This window comes from Remersonia thermophila, chromosome 2 (genome assembly GCF_042764415.1).
Source record: "Remersonia thermophila strain ATCC 22073 chromosome 2, whole genome shotgun sequence".
NCBI classification, from domain to species: Eukaryota; Fungi; Ascomycota; class Sordariomycetes; order Sordariales; family Chaetomiaceae; genus Remersonia; species Remersonia thermophila.
This window is the reverse complement of record NC_092218.1, coordinates 4,332,631-4,357,555: the sequence shown is the minus strand read 5'-3', so window position 1 is coordinate 4,357,555 and position 24,925 is coordinate 4,332,631. Positions and strand designations below refer to the sequence as shown.

Here is a 24,925-nt window from a genome sequence, read left to right as displayed (position 1 = left end):
CCCCCCCTTTTGTTTTGTTTTCTTGTTTTGAATCCTCATCTAGCACTCGCCCCGCCTCCCACCTCAACGCCATTACCCAGCAAACAGCGTATCCTCGTCGCGGAGGTACTCTCCGCAATCGGCCTGCCGGAAGCACACGATGCCCGTCGGGTCGAGGCGGCGCGCCTCGGTTGTGCTCCTGGCCGTCTGCATTCGGCATGTCAGATGGGCTCTTTTTCTGTCGATTCCCTTGGGGCCGCCACTTACCACGCCGAAGCCAAGCGGGATATCCGCCATGCTGTAGACCACGCACCCCTGGTGCTCCGGGCAGTCTTCGGACCACCGGCCGACGTGCGCCTTGACGACTGTGACACGGTTGGGTCCTACGTCAGCAGGCCGTCTTTTCTTTTTTATCCTTTCCTTTTCCATCCCGGTCCTTTTCTTTTCCGCTGGCAGACGACCCAACCAGAAACCACGAGGACAAGAGATACGTACTGTTCGATCCGTACAAGAACGGCTGGGCGCCGTTCTCCTTGACCCAAATCTTATGCCTGGCCCCGCGCGCGAGGATGGGCAGCGCCGTGATGTGCAGGCGGAACTTGCCCGACTTGGTCATCTTGCCGAGGCAGGTGCCGAGGCTGAGCAGGGCGTCGCGGCCAACGCAGGTGGCGAGGTTGGCGAGAGAGAGCTTGACGTAGTAGACCTGGTAGGCCGCCCAACGGGGGAGGCGTGTGTCAGTTTGTTGTTGGTTTCGGTCTGGAAGTCTGGGGGAGGGCTTGAACGGGTTGGATGCGGAATGATGGAGGGACGGGTGCGAAGAAGAGGCTCGGAGGGGGGGCCTACGCGGTTGTGGTTGAGCCGGAAAACGTAGCGGTCGCCATCTTCGAGGGGAGCGATGAGGCTCTTGAGGTCGGACATGTAGTTGGCGAGCTGGGACGTGTGAGCGACGGTTCCTCTGCTTTTTCTTTTGCTTGGGGGGGGGGGGGGGGGGAGGTTCGTTTCCAGTGCTTCATGCTTCATGTTGAACGTACCTTGTCCAGCACCACCTTCATCTCTTGGTCTGTTAACGGGCGCATTTTGGCGGCGTATGGTTCGTGTTCGAGGGGGAGCTAAAGAGAGAGGTGCGTCTGTCCGTCGTCCAGGTGTGTGCTGTGCGGTGTGGTGGTGCTCGTCGTCTCACCAGCCGCAACGTCGAACGCTGGATGTTGTTGATCTTATCGCAGAGGTCTGGGGAAAAAAAGTCGAGGCCGATGCCAATCGATGCGACGACCCCACATCCAATGGCTTGGCAAGGAATCGGGTACCGCCACGCAGAGACGCGCCACTGTGGCGCAGTCTACCTTTATCAGAAGCAGTTCTTGTGTATTTGGCCTAACAAAAGGCCCGCTGGCCAAATGGTAAGGCGCCAGATTTCGGCTCTGGAGATTGTGCGTTCGAGCCGCACGTGGGTCGTTTGTTGATCATCGCTTTTTGCCCCGTAAACCCAAAGGTCAGCCGTTCTTCCTGTTGGGTCCAGCGTGTCCGCGTTGGCGGCCTTTTCCACCGTCGCGGTTGGCGGTTGAGGCCCGGTATTCTTTTGTCATCCCCGTCTCCACATGGCGAGCCACGCTTTTGGCTTCCATGTGGTTGGTTGCTTGTAACTAACCATGACGAAAGGAACCGGGCGGCTTTTGCTCCATGACGCCCCTGGTCCCAGCTTCGCTTCCTCCGCACGCAAAGCTCGCCCGTTTTTGACATATTCTACGCAGTACACAGTACATACGTATGCACACTGCTTGTGCGAGCATATTAACCAGCACGCTTCGGCTCGTTTTGTGCTGGAAATAGCACAAGAGAAGCGGCATTTGACATCCCGCGCCGAGATGCGGCTCCTCGGGAAGCGAGATGGGCACCAGAGATCTCCCCTCCGCGGTCCCTGTTGCGCCCATGCATTTCCGCGCTGCGACCGGCGTGGGAAACGGTGCGGCCAGCGTGGGAAAACGATGCGGCGGCTCCGGTCTTGCGGCTCCTACGGAACCATCTGACACGCGCAACCTCAGCGCCAGATCGGCCGGACGGCCAAGGCAACGGCCGGCCACGCATGGATGGGCATCCGGCTGGTTTCTCCCAAGCTTTTTCCCATGTTCGACAGGCACGGCATCGCAGCGTGCCCTGAAAATCCCCTCGGGGGTGCCGGGTGCGACACAACCCAATCTCGGAGGGGACGTGCCGCGACGTTCGTTTCTGGAAAGGCGTCCGGCTCGCCGGGAGTCCAAGCCCCAGGAACCTCGCCCCTGGGCATTTCGGTCCACTGGTTCCGATCTGCTTTGCCCGGATTCCCATTGGGCCTTTCGGCCTGCCATCCCCGGACGTCAAGTCTCGGCCCCTGGCCAGCGCATAGCGCGAACCGGGTTCGACGCAACGGTTCAAACCGTCGGTGGTACAGCGGAGAGCGTTGAATCTCGTCAGCAATGCCGTCACCGCCGCCATTGCCGCCCTCACGAGCCTCGACGAGCCTGTCGTGTCACGTACTGCGTAGCTATGGACAGCGCTCCCAGCTCCCACCGTCGTGCGGGTGCACCACCGCGGCAGCGATGCAGCAAGCGGAAGCGCCGCTTACAAGTCCATCCGCGTGCTGCCTGCGACGCGGACATTTCCAACCTTTCCTGATGGTTCTGGTGGCCATGTAGCTTTCTGCAAAGCACCGCCGGGGCGAGGACGTGACAAGGGTGGGAAAAGATGGACGGACAACAACTCTGCGTAAGCACGGTGACCACCCTTGTACGCATGTACATGCGTGCTCTGCCCCCGTGAACGTGTGCTGCAAGTCCATCCGTCCATAACGTTGACTACCACTCACCGTATACTATACTGCGTAGTATGTAGACCCAGGACCTGTGTCGTGTATAGTAAGGTTCGTGTAAGCTTGCCAGTCCGCGTGGCCTCCATGCTTTGCAACCGGGAATGCTGCGCTGAAGTTGCATCCAAGCTCCGCCGTGACGGACAGGGTTCCCGCCGCCTCCTCTTCCACCCTCCTCATTTGCTTTCCCCGCCGACAAACTTGGAACTTGGCCGAAGTCACATTCCCCCGGACCTGGGGGCGGCGGGCCCCGGCTCCGAGATTCTCGAAGGGGGGGGGGGGGGGGGGGGGAAAGATGGGTATTAAGGGACCGATGCCCTTCCCCGTTGGCTTGTTGTTTTTTTTGTTCTGGTCAGGCATGCCGGTCAAGTCGAGGTCAACCTGTACCAGTTGCCCAGCATGAGGACCTCGTCTCGCCTTGTTGGCGCCCTCGCGGCCGCGACAGCGTGTAAGACCTCCCCCCCTACCCCCCTACTACCCCTTCGCAGCTATGCCATCAAGCCATCAAACCTGTGTGACGGTCCAGCTTTGATTTTCTCTCTCGCCTGCTGACACGGTCCCGTATAGTCCTGCCGTCGGCCCTGGCCCAGAACAACCTCCCGGATACCTTCACGGATGCCGACACCGGCATCGTCTTCAACTCGTGGGGCCTCTCCCCCGAGGATCCCCGGACGCAAGGCGGCTTCCGGTTCGGCGTGGCCCTCCCTGAGGATGCCCTCTCCAACGACGCCACCGAGTTCATCGGCTATCTGGTAACGCCCAACCCCCCCCCCCCCCCTTCTCTTGAATGGCTTCCGCGTTGCCTGCTGCTAACGAGAGCACCTCAGGAATGCGCGTCCAAGGATAGCCAGGGCTGGTGCGGCGTCTCGCTGGGCGGCCCCATGACCAACTCTCTCCTCGTCACGGCCTGGCCGCACGAGGACAACGTCTACACGTCGCTCCGGTTCGCCACGGGCTACGTCATGCCCGACGTCTACGGCGGCGACGCCGAGATCACGCAGATCTCGTCGAGCGTCAACTCGACGCACTTTCGCCTCATCTTCCGCTGCAAGAACTGCCTTCGCTGGGAGCAAAACGGCATGCCCGGCGGGGCGGCGACGAGCTCGGGCTTCCTCCTCCTCGGCTGGGTGCAGGCGTTCCCGTCGCCCGGCAACCCGACCTGCCCGGACGAGATCACGCTGGAGCAGCACAACAACGGCATGGGCATCTGGGGCGCCGTGCTCGACGGCAACGCCGCCAGCGCGTCGTACGCGCAGTGGGCCGCGCTGGCCACCCACAACCCCGAGGCCGTGTGCGACGGGTCGGGCGGCGGCGACGTCGAGGGCGTGCCGGTCCCCGAGGACGCCGTCTTTGACTACATCATCGTCGGCGGCGGCGCCGGCGGCCTGCCCATGGCGGACCGGCTCAGCGAGGCCGGCAAGAAGGTGCTCCTCATCGAGAAGGGCTTCGCGTCGACGGGCGAGCACGGCGGCTCGCTCGGGCCGAGCTGGCTCGAGGGCACGGGCCTGACGCGGTTCGACGTGCCGGGCCTGTGCAACCAGATCTGGGTCGACTCCAAGGGCATCGCCTGCGAGGACACGGACCAGATGGCCGGGTGCGTGCTCGGCGGCGGCACGGCCATCAACGCGGGCCTGTGGTTCAAGCCCTACGCGCTCGACTGGGACTACCTGTTCCCCGCGGGCTGGAAGGCGCGCGACGTGCAGGCGGCCGTGAGCCGCGTCTTCTCGCGCATCCCCGGCACCGACACGCCGTCGCAGGACGGCCGGCGCTACTACCAGGAGGGCTTCGAGGTGCTCGCCGGCGGCCTGAGCCGCGGCGGCTGGAGCCGCGTCACGGCCAACCAGGCGCCCGACAGCAAGAACCGCACCTTCTCGCCGGCCCCCTTCATGTTCTCGGGCGGCCAGCGCGGCGGCCCGCTGGCCACGTACCTGCGCAGCGCCAAGTCGCGCAGCAACTTTAGCCTGTGGCTCAACACGTCGGTGCGCCGCGTCATCCGCGAGGGCGGCCACGTCACGGGCGTCGAGGTCGAGCCGTTCCGCTCCGGCGGCTACCAGGGCGTCGTCAACGTGACGGCCGCCTCGGGCCGCGTCGTGCTGTCGGCCGGCACGTTCGGCAGCGCAAAGATCCTGCTGCGCAGCGGCATCGGCCCGCAGGACCAGCTCGAGGTGGTGGCCGCCTCGGAGCGCGACGGGCCGACCTTTGTCGCGCCCGACGCCTGGATCGACCTCCCCGTCGGCTACAACCTCGACGACCACCTCAACACCGACACCGTCGTCGTGCACCCCAACGTCAGCTTCTACGACTTTTACGAGGCCTGGACGTCCCCCGTCGCGGGCGACAAGGCGGCCTACCTCGGCGGGCGCAGCGGCATCCTCGCGCAGGCGGCGCCCAACATCGGCCCCATGTTCTGGGAGGAGATCCGCGGCCGCGACGGCGTCGTGCGCCAGCTGCAGTGGACGGCGCGCGTCGAGGGCAGCCTGGGCACCCCCAACGGCCACGCCATGACCATGTCGCAGTACCTGGGCCGCGGCGCCACGTCGCGCGGCCGCATGACCATCACGCCGGCGCTGACGACCGTCGTGTCGGACGTGCCGTACCTCAAGGACCCCAACGACCGCGAGGCCGTGATCCAGGGCATCGCCAACCTGCAGGAGGCGCTCAAGAACGTGCCGGGCCTCGAGTGGGCGCACCCGGCGCCGGGCGTCTCGCCGCGCGACTACGTCGAGGGCATGGTCGTCTCCCCCGGCAACCGCCGGTCCAACCACTGGATGGGCACGGCCAAGCTCGGCCGCGACGACGGCCGCGTCGGCGGCACCGCCGTCGTCGACACCAACGCCCGCGTCTACGGCACCGACAACCTCTTTGTCGTCGACGCCTCCATCTTCCCGGGCGTGCCCACCACCAACCCGTCCTCCTACATCGTCACGGCCGCCGAGCACGCCGCCCAGCGCATCCTGGCCCTGCCGGCCGCCAAGGCGGTGCCTCGCTGGGGCCAGTGCGGCGGCAAGCAGTGGACGGGCAGCTTCTTTTGCGAGCAGGGCCTGAGGTGCGTGGCCCAGAACGATTGGTACTCGCAGTGCCTGTAAAGATGATGGGAAGGGCGGGGGGGAAGGGGTTCGCCGCGAGCATAGTCGGCCTTTTCTCATTCTTGTTCATGGTTGTTTTTGCCATCTTCTCTCGTTGTACATAGTCGGCAATTCACACCCCCTTGCTGTGTGTAGTGATTGCACAAAACAAGAGCCACAACGCCGCGTGCCTGTGCTGTGTGTTGCCACGTCCGACCCTCTCACTCGTCGCATACCATGTACCACCCACCGTCGGCCACCGCCCGCTGTCTCCCAACGCCTTCCATCGTCTCTTTCATCACGTTGGGTACTTGCTGTCCGCGAACACCGATGCTACCCGGCGATAGGGTTCCCTTCCTCTTTTTCTCGGTCCTTTTCCGTTTCCAACAATACGCCGCTCGCGGACCGCCTCTACCTCTGCCTCTACGTCTGCCGCTGCCTCTGCCTCTGCCACTTGCCCCCTCCCTCCTCGCTTCTCTCCGTCGTCCATGGCCCTTGTGTTTTTATCCTACGGCCTCCTCGCCCCGCCTAAGAATCCGAAGCGGACGACCGACGTTGGAGGAACCGGCCTCGCCAGGGGCGCCCCGGCCCTTCTTCCGGCTCGCCTTGATCTCCAGGAAGAACTTGTATCCCAGGATGCTGGACGTCAAGTGTTTTCGGCGGTCGTCGAGATCCGGGTCCACGATGGCGGCGTGATCCCACCTTGTCTCTGGCTGCTCGACGGGCGGGGCAAGGCGGCCGAGGCTGGGATCGATGTCGTGCTTCCAGTGCTCGGGCTCGGCAAAGATGGCCTGGGCGTCGACCGCGCAGTCCACCTGCTCCAGCCAGCCACGAACAAAGTCCCAGCAGTAATCGGCCGAGGAGAACTCGTCGTCCTTGTAGGTGGGGCGAACATTGTCCCAGGTGAAAACCGAGTACTGCCGAGGCCCGCCCCAGTCCGCGGTGACGTCGTTGATGGGGTACTCGATCCCGATGATGTTGCGAATGTCCGGATTGGCTTGCTGGTTCCGGACGACGTCGTCGTCGACCATCTCTACGGGCCCCAAGTCGCTGCGGGACGCCGAGTCGCTGATGGGTCCGGTGCCTTCGTCGCGGTTTCTTTCTGGGAACGGGAGAGCCAGGATCTCTGGAGGACAGTCCCGGGCGACGGCGTCCCATCCCCCGTCCTGCTGACGTCTTCCCTGGTCGTGTCCTCCTTGGCCTTGGCCTTGTCCGCCCCGACCACGACCACGACTCCGTCCTCCGCCTCGGCTTCCTCGACGCCCAGCGGGTCTACCCCTTGTCGTCTTCGGACCCCCTTGGATGTGATGGCCGGTCTCAGAAGCTCCCTTGGGATCTGGGCGCGGCCTGATGTGGAGCAGCTGCTCACACGTGTCGGCTAGCGAGGCTCCCGGGTGGTTACCGGTCTTGGTCTCTTCGAGGTTGTCTGGCCCGGTGACTCGCTCGAGAGCTTGGGCTTTCGGGGCGCCGCGACGTCTTTGGCGAGCTCCTGCTGCTTGCGTGGATGCTGCGGTGGTTGGATTGGCAATTCCAGCGATGGAAACGGCAGAGGCTGCCGGTGTCGGGGTTGGCGCCATGTTCTGTTGTGAGAAGAAAAAAAGGCGTCAATGCGGGAGGAGGAAAAGGGCAATGTTGATGGCGGTGATGGGAAGACGCAACGAGGGAAACCGAAGGAAAAAAAAAAAAAGAAAACAGAAAAAGCTGAGCGGCCACTCAGTCCGTCTTCGTCGACCAGCGGAAGGTACTGCGCAACACAGTGCCAGAAAAGAACTGACCTTGGAAAGGAAATTACAAAAAAAAAAAAAAAAAAAAAAAAAGGAATGACGGGTGTGATGATGGGGCGGTGGAGGGAAGTAATATACTTGGCGAACCTCGTGGCGGTTGGTCATGTTGCTTGGGAAGACACACTGACACCGAGGCGGCTGCTGAAGCCACCTTGAACCTTGATGACAAGACAAACTCCTAGGTAAACAACAGCCGAGCTTGATACCAAACAGACAAAGAATCACCTACGAATGACATGACCTGTCATCTGCCATCCGGTTTGCTCCAAGCTACCTAGGTAAGGTCCATCCTCCTTGAGGTCGAGGCGGCAGCTGGGACGACGGCCTACGGGGCGCCATGGGGGACGTTTGCATAGACAATGGTTTGGTTGTGGTTTTACAAGCCCCATACATGGGCAAACGATCATGGAAAAACGTTGGTGTTTGGCCTTGTCGACGGCTGTTTTGACCGTGGGTTGGTCGAAGGGGGGAGTTGATGTGTAAGTGGTCACGTGACCGCTGCGCCACAAGGGAGAGGCGACGAGGCGGAACGCGGCCAAGCATTTCGGCTCATGGACTCTCCAAGCCAACCCGTTTGTCTGATATCAGGCACCACCACCACCGCCACCCTCTGTGGTCAGCCGTTCGGTTTCTGGGGCACTTCCGTGGTTGTCTTGACAAACGGAGGCTCCCAAAGGCAGAAAGCAGCTTTCCATCTTGGCAATCTTTGTTGTTGGGTTGTACGGATCCTGCCGTGACGCTGCTAGCCAAGGGGGGTTGGTTGTGTGGCTCTGAGGTTTTGTTTTCCAACCGCCTCCCCCCTCTTCTGTGCCCCCCTTTTTTTTTCTATTTTTTTTTAATTTTTTTTTGCGTGCCGCCCAAGATGCTCTCGATCCTGCGCAAAGCGAGGCTCAAAGATAAGGAGCTGCGTATCCTGATGCTGTGCGCAAGCATGCCTCCCTCCCTCCCGAGATTCCCGTGACACAAGGCTAAAATGTAAGGCGGGGGTGTACAGCGGCCTCGACAATGCAGGCAAAACGACCATTGTCAAGTGGATCATGGGCGAGGACGTCAACACCGTCAGCCCGACCCTCGGCTTCATCATCAAGACGATCGACTTTGACGGGTAGGTTGTGTCTTTGTCCGTCTGCCCTGGGCCTGCCGGCTTGTTTCTGACATTGTGTTTGTTGTCTTGTTTTTTTTTGGCTCCTCCAAGGTACAAGCTCAACATCTGCAAGTTGACCCCTCCCCCGCCTTCTTCCTCGCTGGCTAGATCGATACCTCGCGGGGTCTAACCACGGGATGCCGTCCATCAGGGGATGTCGGCGGGCAAAAGACGTTGCGGTCGTATTGGCGCAACTACTTTGAGAAGACGGATGCCCTGATCTGGGTCGTCGACTCGACCGACAGGTTACGCGTGGCCGACTGCCGCGAGGAGCTGCACGGCCTTCTGCTGGAAGAGGTGAGCGAGCCGGCGTCGCGGTGAGCTGTCGCAAGACGCTTTGGTGAGCTGACGCCGCGGGGGAACGCGCCAAAGCGGCTCTCGGGAGCGAGCCTTCTCGTGTTTGCCAACAAGCAGGACGTCCAAGGATGCATGACAACCCAAGAGCTTTCCCAGGTTCGTTTCTTGCCTTTGGCGGCACGGCCGACGCGCCGATGCGCCGATGCTCCAATGCTCCGATGCTCCGATGGCATCTTCCGGAGGGCTGACATCCTAGGTGACAGGAGCTGCGGCTCGACGAGATCCGCACCCACCGATGGACCATCTTCCGGTGCAGCGCCATGACAGGCCAGAACCTGAAAGAGGGTCTGGCCTGGGTTGTCGAGGACGCCAAGGCCCGGCTGTTTTTGTACTAACCCGACAACCGCAACGCCGGTCCTCCCAGCGGGCAGCGTGGTTGACCAGGGGCCGCGGGATGGGATGTGTGGCGTGGTGGGATCCTGGGACGATCGCTTTTGGACGCTCCCACTCTTGCTGGTAACTACGCAGTACACAGTACTAGTTACTATAAGTGAACCATCGTCATTGTCATACGTCCATCCATGTACAAAGTCCCGCCGCCAGGTTGGCGGATGGGGAGCAGCGCTGTTCATGTCTGCCGCTGACATCGGGCCCCTGGGTTGCGAGTGTGCGTCGCTGGGACAACCGCCCACAACAAACAAGGTCCCGCCGCCCGACGGGAGATTGACCCCTCCCGCCCCATCACCTGCCGGCATAGGAAGCAGAGACAGACAGACCAGGGGAGACATCAGGGCTGTACCGTGTACTGTACTGTGGTATGTAGTAGGAGAGAAGCTTCTGTGCTCTTGCTGCAAGACAAAAGAAACGTCACGTCGATCCCTAGCATCCAACCCAAGATCTACAATGCGTCGACTGCACCTATAGCAGGCCACTCCACCATGAAAAGCGACCTGGACTGCATGGTTGGAAACAATACTAGTTAACTAGTAGGCATTCAAGCTCGACGTCACATCGGTCTGCACATCCTTTTTGACCTTTTGCCGTTGGTTGGAACCGCTGCCGTGACACCAACGACCGACAGCACGAGCCTCCACTGTTGCACGGTTGGTCCATGGTCCACCCACGAAAAGCGCTGAGACAGGGGACCGGCCAGCCTATCAGAAGCCCCATTAGGCCTGCCTCTCCATGGCCTGGGGGGGGCTCCAGACCCAGTAACAGGAGCTGACTAACATAAGCACCCACTGGACCAACCGGGGTTTTGGGAAGGGGGGGGGGGGGGGGGGGTCACTTTCTTGAATCCAAGTCCCGTCAACAACACCGAACAACAACAACAACAACAATTCCGTCTGCCTCTCTCTCTCTCCCTCCCTCTCCCCACGACAGACACACAAGCAGGCAGACAAGACACACAAGCCGCCCTCCCTTGCGGCCCCTGCGCCCCTCCACACACAGACACACGCACACAGACACACACACACACACACACACACACCCACCCAAACTCCCTCCCCCAGATTGCACATACCGCCCGCTGCGTGTCATGTCGACCTGAGACCGCCGTTTCCGAGTTTCCGAGATAACAACCACAACCACAACCGCCATCACCACCATCACCATGTCCGACGAGGTATCCGATTTTTTGCGCTCGGTCGAGCTGCTCAAGGAGAGGCGCGAGGAGGAGACAGAGGCCCGATCTAGGGAGCTGGAAGAAAAGATCCTGCAGGAAAAAAAGGAACGGCAAGCTCGTCGCTTAGGTGGGTGGCCATGCCGTCTCGCCTCTTGTTCCCTTCGCATTCCTTTCTCGTAAAGGTACCTGACATGGGGGCTTTCGGCCCTGCAGAGCGCGCCAGATCCATCTCGCCGCAAAAGTCGTCTCCCGCCACCACGCCCACCCTCACCCCGAGCCGCGTTGGCATCCTCCCCTCCTCCGCCGACGGCATCAACATCGAGCCTCCCGGCCTCAGAAACCCCGGAAGCCCCAGCATCCTCCCTCCCGCCGCCGATCCCTCCGACTCTCCCACAAAAGAAAACGACTCCCCCTTCGACGCCGACGCCAAGCGTGCCGGCGTGACTCCTTGCTCGCCCTCCATGGCCATGCCCTCGGCGCGCGCCGGCCTCTCGTGGCAGAGACGCCCGACCTCCTCGGACCGGCCCAGGAGCCGCCCGCTGTCCATGGTGGCCGCCGAGAACGCCGCCAGGAACACGCCCGCCGCGCCGGACTCGGCCGCCGAGCCGACCCTGTCGCGCGAGCAGATCGCTCAGGCCCTCGCGAGCAAGGACCCCTCGTGGTTCCGTCAGACCCAGGACCCGGGACGCGGCGCCGGCGCCTTTCGCAGGTCCCAGGTCGAAGACCAGGACACGGTCGACCTGCCCTCGGCGCGCACGCAGCTCCCCGGCCTGTCCCGGAGCCCGGCCCCGGAGCTGCCGAACGAGACGCCCCAACCGGCGGCCCCCGCCGCCGCGCCTGATGGCAGGATCGGGTCCCCGCTTCCTATGGCCGGCGCCCCTCGGCTCGATCCGCCGACCGCCGACGGCGCCGAGGCCGCGGAGCCCGCGTCGCCAAGAAGCCAGCCGCTGGCCTCGCCGGGCCGGACGTCGCCGACGAGGTCCATCTCTCCCACCAAAGGCATGGGCGGCTTCGTCCAGAGCGCCATGATGAAGCGGTCCGACAGCGTCAAGCGGTGGAGCGTGAGCTCGACCGCCGGCCTGCACCGCGCCGACGCCGTCCGGACCGGCGCGGCCAACCTCGACGGCGCGCCGCGTCCGACCACCCCCAAGACGAGCGCGCGTCCAAAGAGCGCGTTCGGGCTGGCCGCCGAGCCCCTGTCGGCGTCGACCAACGACGACAAGGCGCCCGAGCCCGAGGAGCCGGCCGCCGCCTCCAAGGCCGCCGACGAAGAGCTGGCGACGCCCCCCGTGAGCCCGTCCAAGACGATGGACCCCCGGAGATGGAGCCCCACCAAGGGCTCGTGGCTCGAAGCGGCGCTCAACAAGCCCGAGTCGCCCAAGGCCAAGCCGGAGCCCAAGGCGCCCGCGCAGCCGTCCTGGATGGTGGAGCTGAACAAGGCCAAGGCCCAGAAGGCCACCGCCGACCTGGCCCGCAGCGCCTCCCTCGCGCCCAAAAAGACCGAGGTCAAGACGGGCGGCCTGATGAGGTCGACCCCCATGGGCGCCGATCTCAAGCCGAGCGCCCTGGTCGGCCTGCCGACGCTGCCCTCGGCGCCGGCCGCCGACAAGCCCGACTTCCGCGCCAACCTCAAGCCCCGCGTCCCTCCGCCCGAGGCCTCCGGGACGAACCCGGCCGACGAGCTCAAGAGCGTGTTTGGCACCCTGCGCAAGACCAGGCCGGAAAAGTACGTGGCCCCGGACGAGCTCAAGGACAACATCCTGCGCGGCAAGGCGGGCCTGCACGTGACGGGAGGGCCCAAGAAGACGGAGCGCGTCGACGAGTTCAAGGAGGCCATCCTCAAGAAGAAGGACGAGTTCAGCAAGGCCAAGCAGGAGGGCCGCGGCGTCGGTCACGCGCGAGAGCCGAGCTCGGCCGGGGGGGTCGCCGACGCGGCCGAGAAGCCCCTGCCCGAGGGGATCGCCAAGAGGCTGGAGCTGCAAAGGACGGGGACGCTGAGGCAGGCCCCGACGACGACGACGACGACGACGACGACGACCACAACAACCACGACAACCACGACGGACCTCTCAGCACAGGCTGGAGCGAAGAAGGAGACGGCCGCCCCGGGCGCCTCGAGCACGCCGGTGAGCCGACAAAAGTCCATGGAGGGTCTGGGTCGCGTCGGCGGAAAGGTCGGAGGGTTGGCGGAGCGGTTCAACCCCGCCCTGGCCGGCCTCATCGCCCGGGGCCCTCCCGGGGCCGCGGGGCCCAAAGGCTCGGGCCCCGGCGGCGCTGCGGCCGCCTCCTCCAAGCCGGATGACGAGCCGGCCGGCCCTGGCCCTCAGCTGACGCACCTGACTAAGAATCGGGCCCGCGGTCCCAAGAGGAAGGCCCCTTCGTCGGCGCCGTCGGCGGTCAAGGAGGCCCCGGCGGCCGCGCCGGCGACGGCGAGGCCTTTGCCGTTTTTGAAGCCCGCAGAAGAGCCCCTTCCGTCGCCCAAGCCCGAGCCTGCCAAAGCAGAGAGGCCCGTCGTCTCCCCCAAGCCGAGCCGCTACGCGGGAGCGCCGTTGGGCACCAGCTCGGCGCCGTCCGGCCAGCCTCCCACGGGGGATTCCAAGCCCCCCGCCCAAGCCATGTCGCTGGTGGATTCGCCCCGGCGCTTCCCCAAGGAGGAGCCCAAGCCTGCGGGGCAGCCCGACACCGCGGCCGAGCCCAAGCCGGCCCGGCCGCTGACCCGCACGCGGACCAAGTCGGTCCACGAGACGGTGGCGGCCCTAACGGCGCTGGGCCTGCGCCAGCAATCGCCCAAGCCCGAGCCGGCCGAGCCTCCCTCGCCCAGGAAGCTCGACATGAAGAGGATGTCCAAGTTCCTGGACGAGGCGAGCCAGCCCGGCGCGGCCCTGGAGCCCGCCAAGCCCCCTTCCAGGTCGTCGTCGTCGTCCCCCGTCAAGGACCGCTCCAACTCGCTCCGCGCGCGCTCGTCCTCCCCCGTCAAGGACCGCTTCTTCCCCGGCCTCGAGAGCCCCGCGCTTGGCAAGCCGTCGGCGAACGAGCCGCCCGAGCCGAAGCCCGCGCCGCTCGCCATCCGGCGCCAGCCGACCGGCGGAAGCGGCCTGGGCCTGGGCCTGGGCCTGGGCATGGGCACGGGCCTGGGCCTCGGGCTGAGCAACGTCTCGGCGCCGGCGAAGCCCGCCCTCGACGAGCGGCCCTGGCCGACCCCTTCCAAGGCCGAGAGGCCTCTCCCGACCCCCGCCGCCAAGCCGTCGGAGCGCCCGCTCCCGGCTCCTCCCACCCTCGTCACCACGCCCCCGCCCCTCGACTCGCCGCGCCGGCCCTCCCCCGTCCGCTCGCGGACCAAATCCTTCTCCGAGGACGTGACGACGCTCATCGAGACCTTCTTCGCCCCTTCCCGCTCGGCGCGGCGCGCAAGGTACGCGGCCGACACGGCCGAGATCCTGGCGCGCCGGCCCGGCCCGTCGGCGGCCCGCGTCACGACCCAGCGGGCGCAGCTGCTGCTGCTCACGCCCGACGGCAAAAAGACCCCCGTCCCGAGCCGCCACGAGCGCTTCCTCTTTGAGCACGAGATGTACCTCTGCCCGCACACGTACGTGGACGCGACCGGGCGGAGGGTCGAGGAGGTGTACTTTTGGGCCGGCGACGAGGTGCCGGCGGCCGACGTGCAGGACGCGAGCCTGTTCGCGGCGCGCGAGGCGCGCGGCTACGGCGGCAGGCTGGTCCGGCTCCAGCAGGGCAAGGAGACGTCCGAGTTCCTCCAGGCCCTCGGCGGCATCGTCCTGGTCCGGAGGGGGTCGAGCAGCCGGCACGACCCGCTCGCCCCGGCCATGCTCTGCGGCCGGCGGTACCTCGGCCAGGTCGCCTTTGACGAGGTCGACCTGTCGCCCATGAGCCTGTGCTCCGGGTTCCCCTACCTCGTGACGCACGGCCGAAGGTGCTTCCTCTGGAAGGGCAAGGGGAGCGACGTCGAGGAGCTGGGGTGCGCCCGGCTGGTGGGCATGGATCTGGCGCCCGCGGGGGAGCTGGTCGAGGTGGACGAGGGCGCCGAGCCCGAGGCGTTTTGGAGCGCGTTTGGCGCGGGGGCGGGCAACGCCAGCCGGTTCCTGTCGGCCGATCACTGGCGGCTGAAGCCGAGCTACGATAAGTATTGCTGCCGGCTGTTTGTCGCGTCGTCCGGGGACAAGGGGGAGGCACAGGTAATTTTTTGTCTTTTGGTGGACATGCGCAAAGAGACAGAGAGAGGCTAACCGCTTTCCCATGAACAGATCGCCGAGGTCTCTCCCTTCACCCAGCTCGACCTCTCCCCCGCCCACATCTACGTCCTCGACGCCTTCTTTGAGCTCTACATTCTCGTCGGCGCCCGCTCGCAGGCCCTCTACCCGGCCTTCCGCGTCGCGCTCGACTTTGCCCAGGAGTACGCCATCCTGGCGGCGGGCGTCGAGGACCGGCCCTTTGTGCCCGTCTCGACGGTCGTCATGGAGGGCATCCCGCGCGACCTCAAGGCCGTCTTCCGCAAGTGGAGCGACGCCAGGAGCCCCACCATCATGCACCCCTCGAGCGGCGGCAGCAGCACCGCCAGCGGCGGCGGCGGCGGAAGCCCGCTCAGGCGCGGGAGGAGCCTGAGGATCGTGCCGCTTACGCAGGCGCTGCAGGCTTTGGGCGGTAGCGAGTAAGCCATGCGCGTTGCGCTTGTTGTCGTTGGTCTCGCGTGTGTATCGGGGAGGCATGTTTGTTGCTGGCGTCTGGCCTTTGCCGTCGTCATTGTCGTCGTCGTCGTCGTTGTCGTCATGGGTGGTGTTCATCATTGGCGGGTGGGGCGGCTTCTTTTGGCGGTTCCTGTGGACGTCTTGTTGTACATGTATAGATTATGCTTTTTTCTTGTCGATACCTTGTAGAGAGGTGGGCGGAGGGGGGGCGGCCTATTGCTGTCATGAGGAGAATGGGTGTTTCGGGGGGGGGGGGGGGTGGAAGGCTGCTGCAATTCCGGTCCGTCTGAGCCGGCCGCTTGGTGGGTGGGTTGGTTTGGTACCAAATACTCTGCGAGACTCATGCAGCGTGTTGAAATCAAGGCTTGATTGATGTCTTGTCGCGAGCGTCGTATATACAGATATATATATATATATATACCTGAGCTCAGGAGGGATGAGGTGTGGTCGTTTGTGCTTGTGCTTGTTGAGCATATGCATGCATTCTCCTCCCAACCTGAGTTATGATGATGATGATGCTTCATGGCCATTTCTTTTCTATCACGCAGTATACAACCACCCGTCAACGCCTAAACGCCCTCTTTGTTGTCCCTTGCAGCCTGGGTATTTTTCGCGATTCCCCAATTCCTCCTCCTCCCCCTCCCTACATGTCCTGCCTTGATGTTGTTTCCCCATATTCATAGATGATTATACGCTCCCAAACAAACAAACAAACAAACAAAAAAAAAAAAAAAAAAAAACTCCGACACAGGTCTTTTCCTCCCACCCCCCACGGGGCCGTCTCAGCTGCCTTCCATTCCTCCCTTCCTCCTTGCAACGCCCGCCGGACTCCTACGCTACCCCCAAGCTACGAACGCTGCCCTTGTCCCTGCTGTCCATCCGCCGCGCCCGCCGCCGTCCCCGGCGGAGCAGCACCCGACGCCGAAGCCAAAGCCGGGGCCGAGGCCGAGGAAGCGCCCGCGCCGGCAGAAGCGGCGGCAAGGCTCTCAAGGCCGTCGCCGCCGCCGCCGCCGCCGCCGCCCGTGGCCTGCAGCACGCGCCGCACGTCGTCGCGCACCTCGGGCAGGGCCGCCGCCATCTCGCGGGCGAGCACGTCGCGAAACGCGGCAAAGGCGTGGGCCTTGCCGCGCGCGAGCTGGTTCATGCGGCGCACGAGCTCGACGAACTCGCGCGTGTAAATGTCCGGGTTGCGGCCGTTCTCGACGTAGTGGATCAGGGGCTCGGGGATGGGCTTGTTGGCGGCGGGGGAGAGGGTCGCTTTCGCGGCCGGGTCGGAGGAGGCCGAGGAGAGGGGGTCGGCGGCGGGGGTGGTGGTGGTGGTGGTGGCGTGGAGGTGGGCGAGGGTTTCGGAGAGGGTTTGGCTGCGGACGGGGGTTGGAAAGGAGGAAGGGGGTTTCGTCGCCGTTAGCCTTGCTTTCGTTCGGGGGAAGACGACGAGAAGAAGAACAAGAAAAAAGGGGACGGATGGAAAAGGGCGTACAAATCCTGGGCTAGGGTGTCGCGGGTGGAGCGGCCAAAGGCATCGTAGTTGGAGACCTGGACGAGGATCTGAAAGAGGTCTTGGATGACGTTCTTGATGTTCTCTGGAGAGAGACGGAGGAGGGAGGAGAGAGCAATTGGCAGGGTTAGAGCGGCGTGGGACATGGAACACGGCGGGAAGGGGGGGGAAGGGCGGCGTGCCTTGGACGGTCTGCAGTTCGGGGGTTATCGGGGCCATGGTTGCGATCTTGCTGGAGGGTGCTGGATGGTGGTTGGGCCCGTCGAGTTGGAAGCACAGAGTTGGCGGGAGCGTTGTGTTTTTTTTTTTTTTTTGGAAGGGGAAGGGAAGCAGAGGTTGATGACCCCTTTTCGTGTATTTTGGTTTGGTGGTTGGTTGAAGGACCGAATGAATCTAGGGAACGGAGTAGCTATGTAGTTATACCAACCTTGGAAGTGGATGGAGGAATGGGAATGGTTGGTTTGGAGAGGTCACGTCGGATTGCGCCAAAGTCGACCAAGAAGGCAGCCCGCGTGCACTGGAGCTCGCTGATTGGCTGATTGGGTCGCGGGGATGCCAGAACTCTTGGCGCTCTCAGCCTTGTAAGTTGCCGCATCCGCTGCACGCTGCACGGTATTAACCAACTCGGGTCGCTAGGCTATGCTGGGTAGGTTACGATGCACTGGCCGTCCACTCCTGACTTTGACGTTTCTCCCGCAAAAGCTCCTCTCTGCGCCTCGGACTAGCACATACGGCCATACCCACAAGAAAGCACGGGATCCCGTCCGCTCTCCCCTAGTTAAGCTTGTGAGGGCTCGAGTAGTAGTTGGGTCGGTGACGACCAGCGAATGCCGAGTGCTGTATGTCTTTTTTTTAGATTCTTTTTTCTATTTTGCTCGCCTTGGTGTTGCTTGTATCTTGCAAGACCGCCCCTGCTACGTTGCCCTCTCCTCCAGCATACCTCTTTAGTTTTATTTTATATATATATATATATATAAAAGTCTTGGTTAGTTTGTGGTTTCCAGGTTCTGGAGAGCGGATCTTGATGCAGCCTCCAAGCGTCCAGACATCTTTCGTTCCGATAGCTCTGACCGTACAGAGAGAAAGAGGCACATGGACAAAGGACAAGCGTACCGTTGCCAAACGCTCATGCAAATCATGGATCCCGACAAGCATCTTGGGGACCAGAGCGAGACAAACGCGGTTCGACAAGGTCAGGCATCTAGCGTTCAACAGAACCAGAGAACCATTTCCTCTATCTGCTAGTAGGTACTCCGACAATGCGTTCCGTCAAAAGACCAAGAACCAGGGGAAAACAAGTCCCCTTTCTTACCTCTCCGAGGTACACACCATGAAAAATGCAAATGCACTCCCCTCCCCCACCAATCCCCCCCCCCCCCCCATATACCAACGCCAGCCCGCTCCCAGAGTAGAGGGTCTACAGTCGCTGAACACCGGAGGCGCTGGAAAAGCACCGCTCCCGATCCGATCGATGCCCAACGCCGCTGGGAAACACCAAGAAAGCACGCCCCAAAAAATACAAGACAAAGCATCACAAATACAACCACCCGCAATTCCCCCCAATGTCCCGCAGCATATCCCTCGCGGCCGGCCCTGGTCCTCCCATCAAGGGAACGAAACCATCGAGTCCGCAGACAGCCGTTCACACCGCCTAGATAGTGTACACATGTCCAAGCTACCACAGCGCGGAGCCACCCGCAACGCCCGGACACGTGTTCTGTGTGTGTTGTTCTCGCTCTCCCAAGAGACGGACGTCGGAGAGGCTCGATTCCCCACACCCCGTCCCGTTTCCTTACTTCCTCAGCTTGGGCTGAGCCAGCAGGTTCAGCCGGCTCCAGCTGATCCCCCGCTTCTTCATCGGGCTCGGCGTCGCCGGCATGTGCCCCGGCATCTGCAGCCGGCGGGGGCTCGCCGCGATGCCGCCGGTGCTGCTGCTCGCCACGACCTTCTTGACCGGCACCGAGGAGCCGGCTCCCGCCCCGTTCGCGGCAGCGGTGCCCGTGGCCCCCGCCGCCCTCGCCGCCTTCGCAGCCGCGACGAGCCTCGGCGCCAGCAAGGCCTCGCCCTCGGGCACCAGCTCCCTCCGGAGCTTCTTGCTCGCGCGCTCGGCCGCCTCCTGCTCGGCCTCCTCCTCGTCGGTGCTGACGCGGTTGCGCTTCTTGGTGGACATGCCGTGCGGCAGGGCGAGGAAGGCCGTGCGCTCCTTCTTCTGCGCCGTCGTCGGCGCCGTCGGGGCCTCGTTCTCCTTATCCGCGTCGGCCTCGTCGTCGGCATCGGCGCCGCTGCTGTTGGCGGAGCCGGGGAAGCTCCCGGGCATGACGGCCGAAGCGGCGGCGGTCTCGACGGGGTGCATCGAAGGCCGGACGACCCGCACGCTGGCCTGGCCGGGGTGGGCGCCGAACGATTTGGCGGGGCTGCCGAAGCTGATGGTGTGGTCGCTGCGGAAGGTGAACTCGCTCGGAACGGACGCCTCGGCCGAGTCGGCCTTGAAGGACGGGACGCGAGGCTCGGGGAGGGCCTGCTGCGGCAACTTGGAAGAGAGGTCGGGGTAGGATACGGTAGGCTCGGCGCTCTCGGCGCTCTCGGCGAGGATGCCGTCCAACAACGGGTAGTGCACCGCACCGCCCGGAACCCGCTTCTTGATCTGCGGGATGCACGACTTGACGGGGGAAGGCGATTTCGGATCCACGGCCGCGCGCTTCGTGTCGGGAGTAAAGGTGACGCGCTTGGCCAGCTTGCGCCCCGGGGTGGTCATCGGGACGGGGAGGGTCTCCTTGTGCACCCGGGCAGGCGCCGGAGTCTTGGACGCCAGCGCGGACGGCAGGGCCGGAGCGCTCTTGGCCTGGGGCGCGTCGGCCTTGGTGCTGAGAAACTTCTCCTTGAGCTGGGCCAGCCGGCTCCGAGGGCTGAGAATCTGCCTCGCGGCCGGCTCTTTGGTGCTGGTGCTGGTGCTGGTGCCGGGCGGGTTCGGCGTTGCCGTGGCCCGAGGGATGCCGCTGAGGGCGGCGGCCTTGGAAGGCGACCTGGCGAGCGTGCTCTGGGACGGCGTCTTGGCGCCGCATGTCTTGGCCAGCGACGACTTGGTGGGCGTCATCAACGAGGCGAAGGCGGGCTTGGGCCGAGGGATCTGGCCCGCGGGGCGCGGGGTGGGCTTGGGAGCCGGGATCGAGGTGGTGCCGTCGCGCGAGCCCGGCCGCTTGCTCGACACGTCGTCGTCGATGGTCTGGCGGGCGCGTTTCGCACCCGTCGCCTTCTCCTCCGCGGCCGCCGGCCGCTTGGGCTGCGCGGCCGACGCCGGCGTCTTGGAGCACGGCGCGTCGGGCTCGTCCAGGTTGGCCTTGGACTGGCTCCGCTTGACGCCGGCGGTTTGCGGCGTGGTGCGGTTCTTCTGCAGCCGGAAGGCCGACGGGTGGTTGGCGATCGACTCCATCTTGTCGAACTCGGCCTGGTGGGCGGCGCTGAAGCGGCCGCCCTGCTTCTTGGCCTGAGCCATGCTGCGCGCCGAAGCGTCTTGGAGCGCCTCCTGTTCCATCTCGGTCCGGACGACCTCCTTGAGGTTCTTGGCCTGTTCGCGAATCTCGGCCATCATCTTCTGGGCCTCCTCGCTCAGGGCTTCGACGGCCAGCGGGCGGTGGGCGGACCGAAAGGTGAAATCCGACGAGGGGACCGTGATGCGAGACGGCGTCGCTTGGATGGCGCTGGGGAGGTCGCTGCGACCCGCGGTCGGCTTGATATCCGTGAACCCGAGGCGCTGGGCCGACGACGGCGCGCCCATGGTCGGATGGACTTTGCTCGGATGCATCTCGGACATGGGCGGCTTGATGGGAGACGAGCGGCCTGGCGTCTTGGGCTCGGGGGGACGGATCGCATTCGCCTCGGCGGGACCCTCGGCCGGGCTGTCCTTTGGCTCGCTGACGGACGGTGGCGGAGGGAGGGGCTGCTTCTCTTCGGCCGGCGGTGTTTCTGAGGCCTATCCGCCACGGGCTGTCAGCACGCTACCGACGGCCAACATGGACGCGACGAAGCCAACGGGGTCGAGATGTCGGCGAGATGCCATGCCATGCCATGCCATGCCATGCCATGCCATGCCTTGTGTTGCGCACGTACCTTGTATTTGCTGGCCAGGCGCTGCGAGCGGCGCACCATTGTGACGGCGATGTTCTTTCGAGGTGGTCGTCAAGCTAGGGTAGGGTTTCCTCTGCAACGAAAAGTCTTGACAAGCTCTCCAAGACGTGGTGAGGTTGGAGGTTGGGACAGGGACGCGACAGGGAAGAAAGAGGGAGCGCGGAACGGTGGGGAGAAACGTGATTGGTTCCTGGGGCGGGAAAAGTAAACAAACCCCCTGGCCCGACTTTTTGTGGGGACACGGCGACTCCCGAGCTTGACAGCACGGCCGTACGGTGTAGGGAACAGGGAATATGTGACCTACGCAGTAACTAATACTACCGCCCTCTCAAGCCTCGGCGGCATACATGTACTACAACTGCAAACTACTGTCAACACCGCACTGTGGTAGCGAATGCCAAACTCACGAGATCCAACCGCGACCATCAACCAGGTCCACGACGACGGCTCGTGACTGTCGTGTGGCCGCCGCCGCACATGAATGTCAAATCACGCACGTCCTCGGTCTTGGACGTTGGTCCGAGCCGTGGTCACGGTCTCTGGGCCAACTCGGACACATCAGCAGCGGTAGGTATCGCACCGGTCGCTTCTCTTCCCGGCTCTCAGCGTTCTGCAAGACCGCACCCAACGACGTCATAGGCTGGCGTCTGGAAGTGCCAGCTTCCGTGTGCTACGCAGTACCGTGTACGCAGTACACGCACATCGCCTCGTAGGTCGTGGGCCTTCTGACGGGATGGTGGGCTGGGCACGGGATGCTTGAGCTTCGTCTGCCGGCGGCCCTCGCTTTGAGACCCTTGACTCCCTACCATCACGATATCCTCTCATCCTGTGCAACCCATGGACCCCCCCCCCCCCCCTACCCTCCTTTTTGTTGACGGTAGATGTACCTCTTCAAGAGGGTGGGGCTGGGGCTGCCAACGTCCAGCCTGACGTGGACAGACGCTCGATGTACATCTTCCACATCCAAGGCCCAAACCACCAACCACCCCTGGCGCCCGTCCACGGCCTTTTGTGTTGGCTCCGAACGGGCCAGGGGCACGTACATCTACTACACCTACCCGGCGAACCCGGCATTGTGTCCATGTCGATAGCTTCTGGCACCGTCGTGCACATGGGGCCATGTTCTCGCCAACACCCCATGTCCAAGTGTACCGCCCTGAGTAGACAGCACGCAAAGCCCTGATGAACGTGTGCACGCTCCCAGCCTCGGTCCCCTCCCGTAGGATTCCGTGCACGTGTCGCTCGGCCAGCGTCACGAGAAGGTCGACGATCTTGTGTGATCAAGGAAAGTAGTTACATGCCTTGGAGGGAGAAGAAGGATGGCCACGTCTGGCCTTGCGTGTCCCCTCTGCTCCAAACATGCACGTGTACTATACGGGAGAGTAGGAGTACTACTAGGTTCCCTTCCTTTTTGCGGTACTTCGGCTCGCCGTGCGAGGCGCGGGCGCCGGTCTAAGTGGGGTTTTCCATCCTGAACGTCGGTCCGAGAGGAAGAGCCGAGGGGGAGATGAAATTGGCTGTTCTTTTTTATTTTTTTTATTTTTTTTTTTCACGGGAGTGGACATAACCTTGGTTCGGCCGACCACAGGCTTTCCATCTCACCCGAACCCTTTCTTCATTCGTGGCCTGGGCCCCCAGCGCGGCTGTCGGCGGCAAAGTGGGTCTCGGTCTTCGGGCCCGGGACTCGGCCCCACCCATCACCATTCAGCCGCTCAATTCAAACCAAATCTCTCCCCAGCTCGTTCTATTCTTTTTTTTTTTTTTTTTTGGTCCCTGTACTCCCATGACTTTCCAAGACGCGCCGCTCTTGGGTCATCCGGGAGACACCAAACGGATCCTTGCCTCATTGGGCATGAGTCAGCCTCGTATGGGCTGTGTGCCCTCATCATCATCGATAGTATCGGCCCAAGAGGCTGGGCAACCGGATCTCACTGCGTTGAAGAATCGGAATTGCCTCTGGTGGCAAAGAAAAAAAAAGACTTCAAAGTCTTTCCGTGACGAAACCCAAAGGAACCTATCTTGGCAAGGATCTTGACTCGAGGCTCACCAAGCACCTGACTCGGAGGCTCTTTTGAAACCCTCTCAAGGACCGCATCCGATCCTGGGAGCCTGGAGAGGAGCTCTCCGCGTCCAGACCAGGCAGAGCGACAAGCATTCCAAGCCCTCCCGACAACGCCTGTCAAAAGGCCCCGAGTGTGGGCCTCCCGAAGCCCACTTCCATTGGAGTTCCCGGGCAGCGCGTGCACAAAAGCTCTCTCCAGGTTGGTCGTACGTCGGGTGGCAGGCAGGGACAAATGGCCTCGTTTTGTTGGTCCCTAACCTACCTACAAAGAAGGCCCCGCGGCGTCACCGCTGCTCGCTTGGCATCCAGGCCTTTTTGTGATTCCACTCCACACCGAGATGCATCCAACGTCATCTCACCAAAGGCTACGTATGAATGTATACTGCGGCTGGAAAGTGGCTAAGATGAAGGTGCTGCCAAGGACGACATGGTTCAGTGCCGACTGCCCAAGCTGCCGTGTGCACACAGGGACGGACGTGTCGCCCGGCTGCTGGAAAGGAGCCCTGGTTGTGGTGTACCTAGCCTAGCAGGCCATGGCCTCTTCAGCATGGAATGGGGGTGGTGGTGGTAAGGGGGCGCGAATCGTTCACCAAAGGGCATTTCTGGCATCGTGCATCCAAGTCGAGTCAAGACAGACGAAGCGTGCAGGGCGCCGTCCATCTCCTGAATCTCATCTCGCAAAGTTGCCTCGTTCATGGTTACTGCTTACCAGCGTCCAGGGCGACGTTGCGTTCAGGTAACTAGCCGTGTGCCACCTTAGGGCGAGCGGCGCAAGCTCGGAGATGCGGCTTTTAGTGTTACGGAGGACGACACCAAGATGAACCCAAGGCGAGGGAGGAAAGGTGTTTCAGCCAAGCCCAAAGAAACCCAGTGCCTGAGGGGGGGCGGTTACTGGACGACGACGGCCGACGGCGGCTCGATGGCGCCTGATGGCTGCGGGGAGTTGAGCAATTACAGTGCAGGGGGCCGGGCGCTCGATTTTCGCTCCAGCCACGCTCTTGGGTTGACGGAGAGGGCGGCGCAATGCGCAAATTCGCGCGTGGTGCGTTGGTTGCCCGAGAGCGAGCGGCTGTCGTCGACTGATTCAGTGTCAACTGCATTGGGGGCTTGACCCGATGCGGACTTCGTCTCCGTTCGGGGCAGGTGGATGCGATCCAGCGATGCGGTTTTTGGGTTGAAGCGTTCCATCCATCCATGGTGATGTTGGGGGTTGGGTCGATCCCTTGGGCGACCGATCGACGACGGACGAGTTCTTTGCGTGGGGGATCGTTTCCAGCTTCACTTTCGCAGGGTAGCAGCTGCTCAGGTCCGAGCATGGTCGAGTCTCAGCTGAGCGATCCTGGGTAGGTTGCTCGTTTCCTTGGCCCGTCTCGTTGCTGAACCGCCGCCCGCCCATTCCCCCCTCCGAACTCGCATTCGTTGACGGACATGGGGGGTTCCATCGAAAAAAAAAAAAGTCCACATCACACCACACTGCCGCCCCTGCTCGCCGTTCCTTTTCGACAGCGGAAAGAACCTGCGTAGGTGCCAACCTGCTCACGGCTGCTGCCGGAGCTGCTGTTGCTGCTGTCGCCACGCAACAGATGGACCGGCCATTACCCGACCGCGGAATGAAGGCCGTGACAGAGCGAACGTTGGAAAAGCCGCCTCTCGTGTGACACGCATCCCGAGACAGCGGAACCGTAGCATGGCGCATACCTCAAGCGGGCGAATCAAGGGCTGCCGAGTCCGGAGGGTGTCCGCTCCGCCAGGAAACCCGTCGGGCGGACAGTGTGCAGTCCCTAGTTATTCCAAATCCCGAA

The 24,925-nt window shown here is 63.3% G+C and overlaps 7 protein-coding genes and 1 non-coding gene across 8 annotated transcripts; 4 read left to right on the top strand and 4 right to left on the bottom strand.

The window, feature by feature from the left end:
• Window positions 1–72: 72 nt before the first annotated feature.
• Window positions 73–1,055, bottom strand: VTJ83DRAFT_2653 (uncharacterized protein; the record flags this gene model as incomplete). The annotated part of the gene is made up of 5 exons (XM_071008947.1): window positions 73–186; window positions 247–344; window positions 475–682; window positions 823–909; window positions 1,011–1,055. 5 exons carry the CDS (start codon window positions 1,053–1,055, stop codon window positions 73–75), a joined length of 552 nt encoding a protein of 183 aa, XP_070869193.1.
• A 304-nt stretch (window positions 1,056–1,359) lies between these two features.
• Window positions 1,360–1,431, top strand: VTJ83DRAFT_t44. Its single transcript has one exon. It is a non-coding gene; the product is annotated as a tRNA-Arg (tRNA).
• Window positions 1,432–3,217: 1,786 nt separating this feature from the next.
• On the top strand, window positions 3,218–5,904 carry VTJ83DRAFT_2652 (uncharacterized protein; the record flags this gene model as incomplete). Its single annotated transcript, XM_071008946.1, has 3 exons — window positions 3,218–3,266; window positions 3,386–3,570; window positions 3,646–5,904. 3 exons carry the CDS (start codon window positions 3,218–3,220, stop codon window positions 5,902–5,904), a joined length of 2,493 nt encoding a protein of 830 aa, XP_070869192.1.
• Window positions 5,905–8,529: 2,625 nt separating this feature from the next.
• VTJ83DRAFT_2651 (uncharacterized protein) lies at window positions 8,530–9,503 on the top strand (the record flags this gene model as incomplete). The annotated part of the gene is made up of 6 exons (XM_071008945.1): window positions 8,530–8,588; window positions 8,662–8,772; window positions 8,863–8,879; window positions 8,963–9,108; window positions 9,184–9,264; window positions 9,372–9,503. 6 exons carry the CDS (start codon window positions 8,530–8,532, stop codon window positions 9,501–9,503), a joined length of 546 nt encoding a protein of 181 aa, XP_070869191.1.
• Window positions 9,504–10,723: 1,220 nt separating this feature from the next.
• VTJ83DRAFT_2650 (uncharacterized protein) lies at window positions 10,724–15,405 on the top strand (the record flags this gene model as incomplete). The annotated part of the gene is made up of 3 exons (XM_071008944.1): window positions 10,724–10,862; window positions 10,949–14,928; window positions 14,998–15,405. The coding sequence occupies 3 exons, from the start codon at window positions 10,724–10,726 to the stop codon at window positions 15,403–15,405; spliced, it is 4,527 nt and encodes a 1,508-aa protein (XP_070869190.1).
• An 880-nt stretch (window positions 15,406–16,285) lies between these two features.
• Window positions 16,286–17,155, bottom strand: VTJ83DRAFT_2649 (uncharacterized protein; the record flags this gene model as incomplete). Its single annotated transcript, XM_071008942.1, has 3 exons — window positions 16,286–16,799; window positions 16,919–17,021; window positions 17,119–17,155. The coding sequence occupies 3 exons, from the start codon at window positions 17,153–17,155 to the stop codon at window positions 16,286–16,288; spliced, it is 654 nt and encodes a 217-aa protein (XP_070869189.1).
• A 1,573-nt stretch (window positions 17,156–18,728) lies between these two features.
• On the bottom strand, window positions 18,729–21,082 carry VTJ83DRAFT_2648 (uncharacterized protein; the record flags this gene model as incomplete). Its single annotated transcript, XM_071008941.1, has 2 exons — window positions 18,729–20,906; window positions 21,044–21,082. The coding sequence occupies 2 exons, from the start codon at window positions 21,080–21,082 to the stop codon at window positions 18,729–18,731; spliced, it is 2,217 nt and encodes a 738-aa protein (XP_070869188.1).
• A 2,838-nt stretch (window positions 21,083–23,920) lies between these two features.
• On the bottom strand, window positions 23,921–24,439 carry VTJ83DRAFT_2647 (uncharacterized protein; the record flags this gene model as incomplete). The annotated part of the gene is made up of 1 exon (XM_071008940.1): window positions 23,921–24,439. One exon carries the CDS (start codon window positions 24,437–24,439, stop codon window positions 23,921–23,923), a length of 519 nt encoding a protein of 172 aa, XP_070869187.1.
• Window positions 24,440–24,925: the final 486 nt, after the last annotated feature.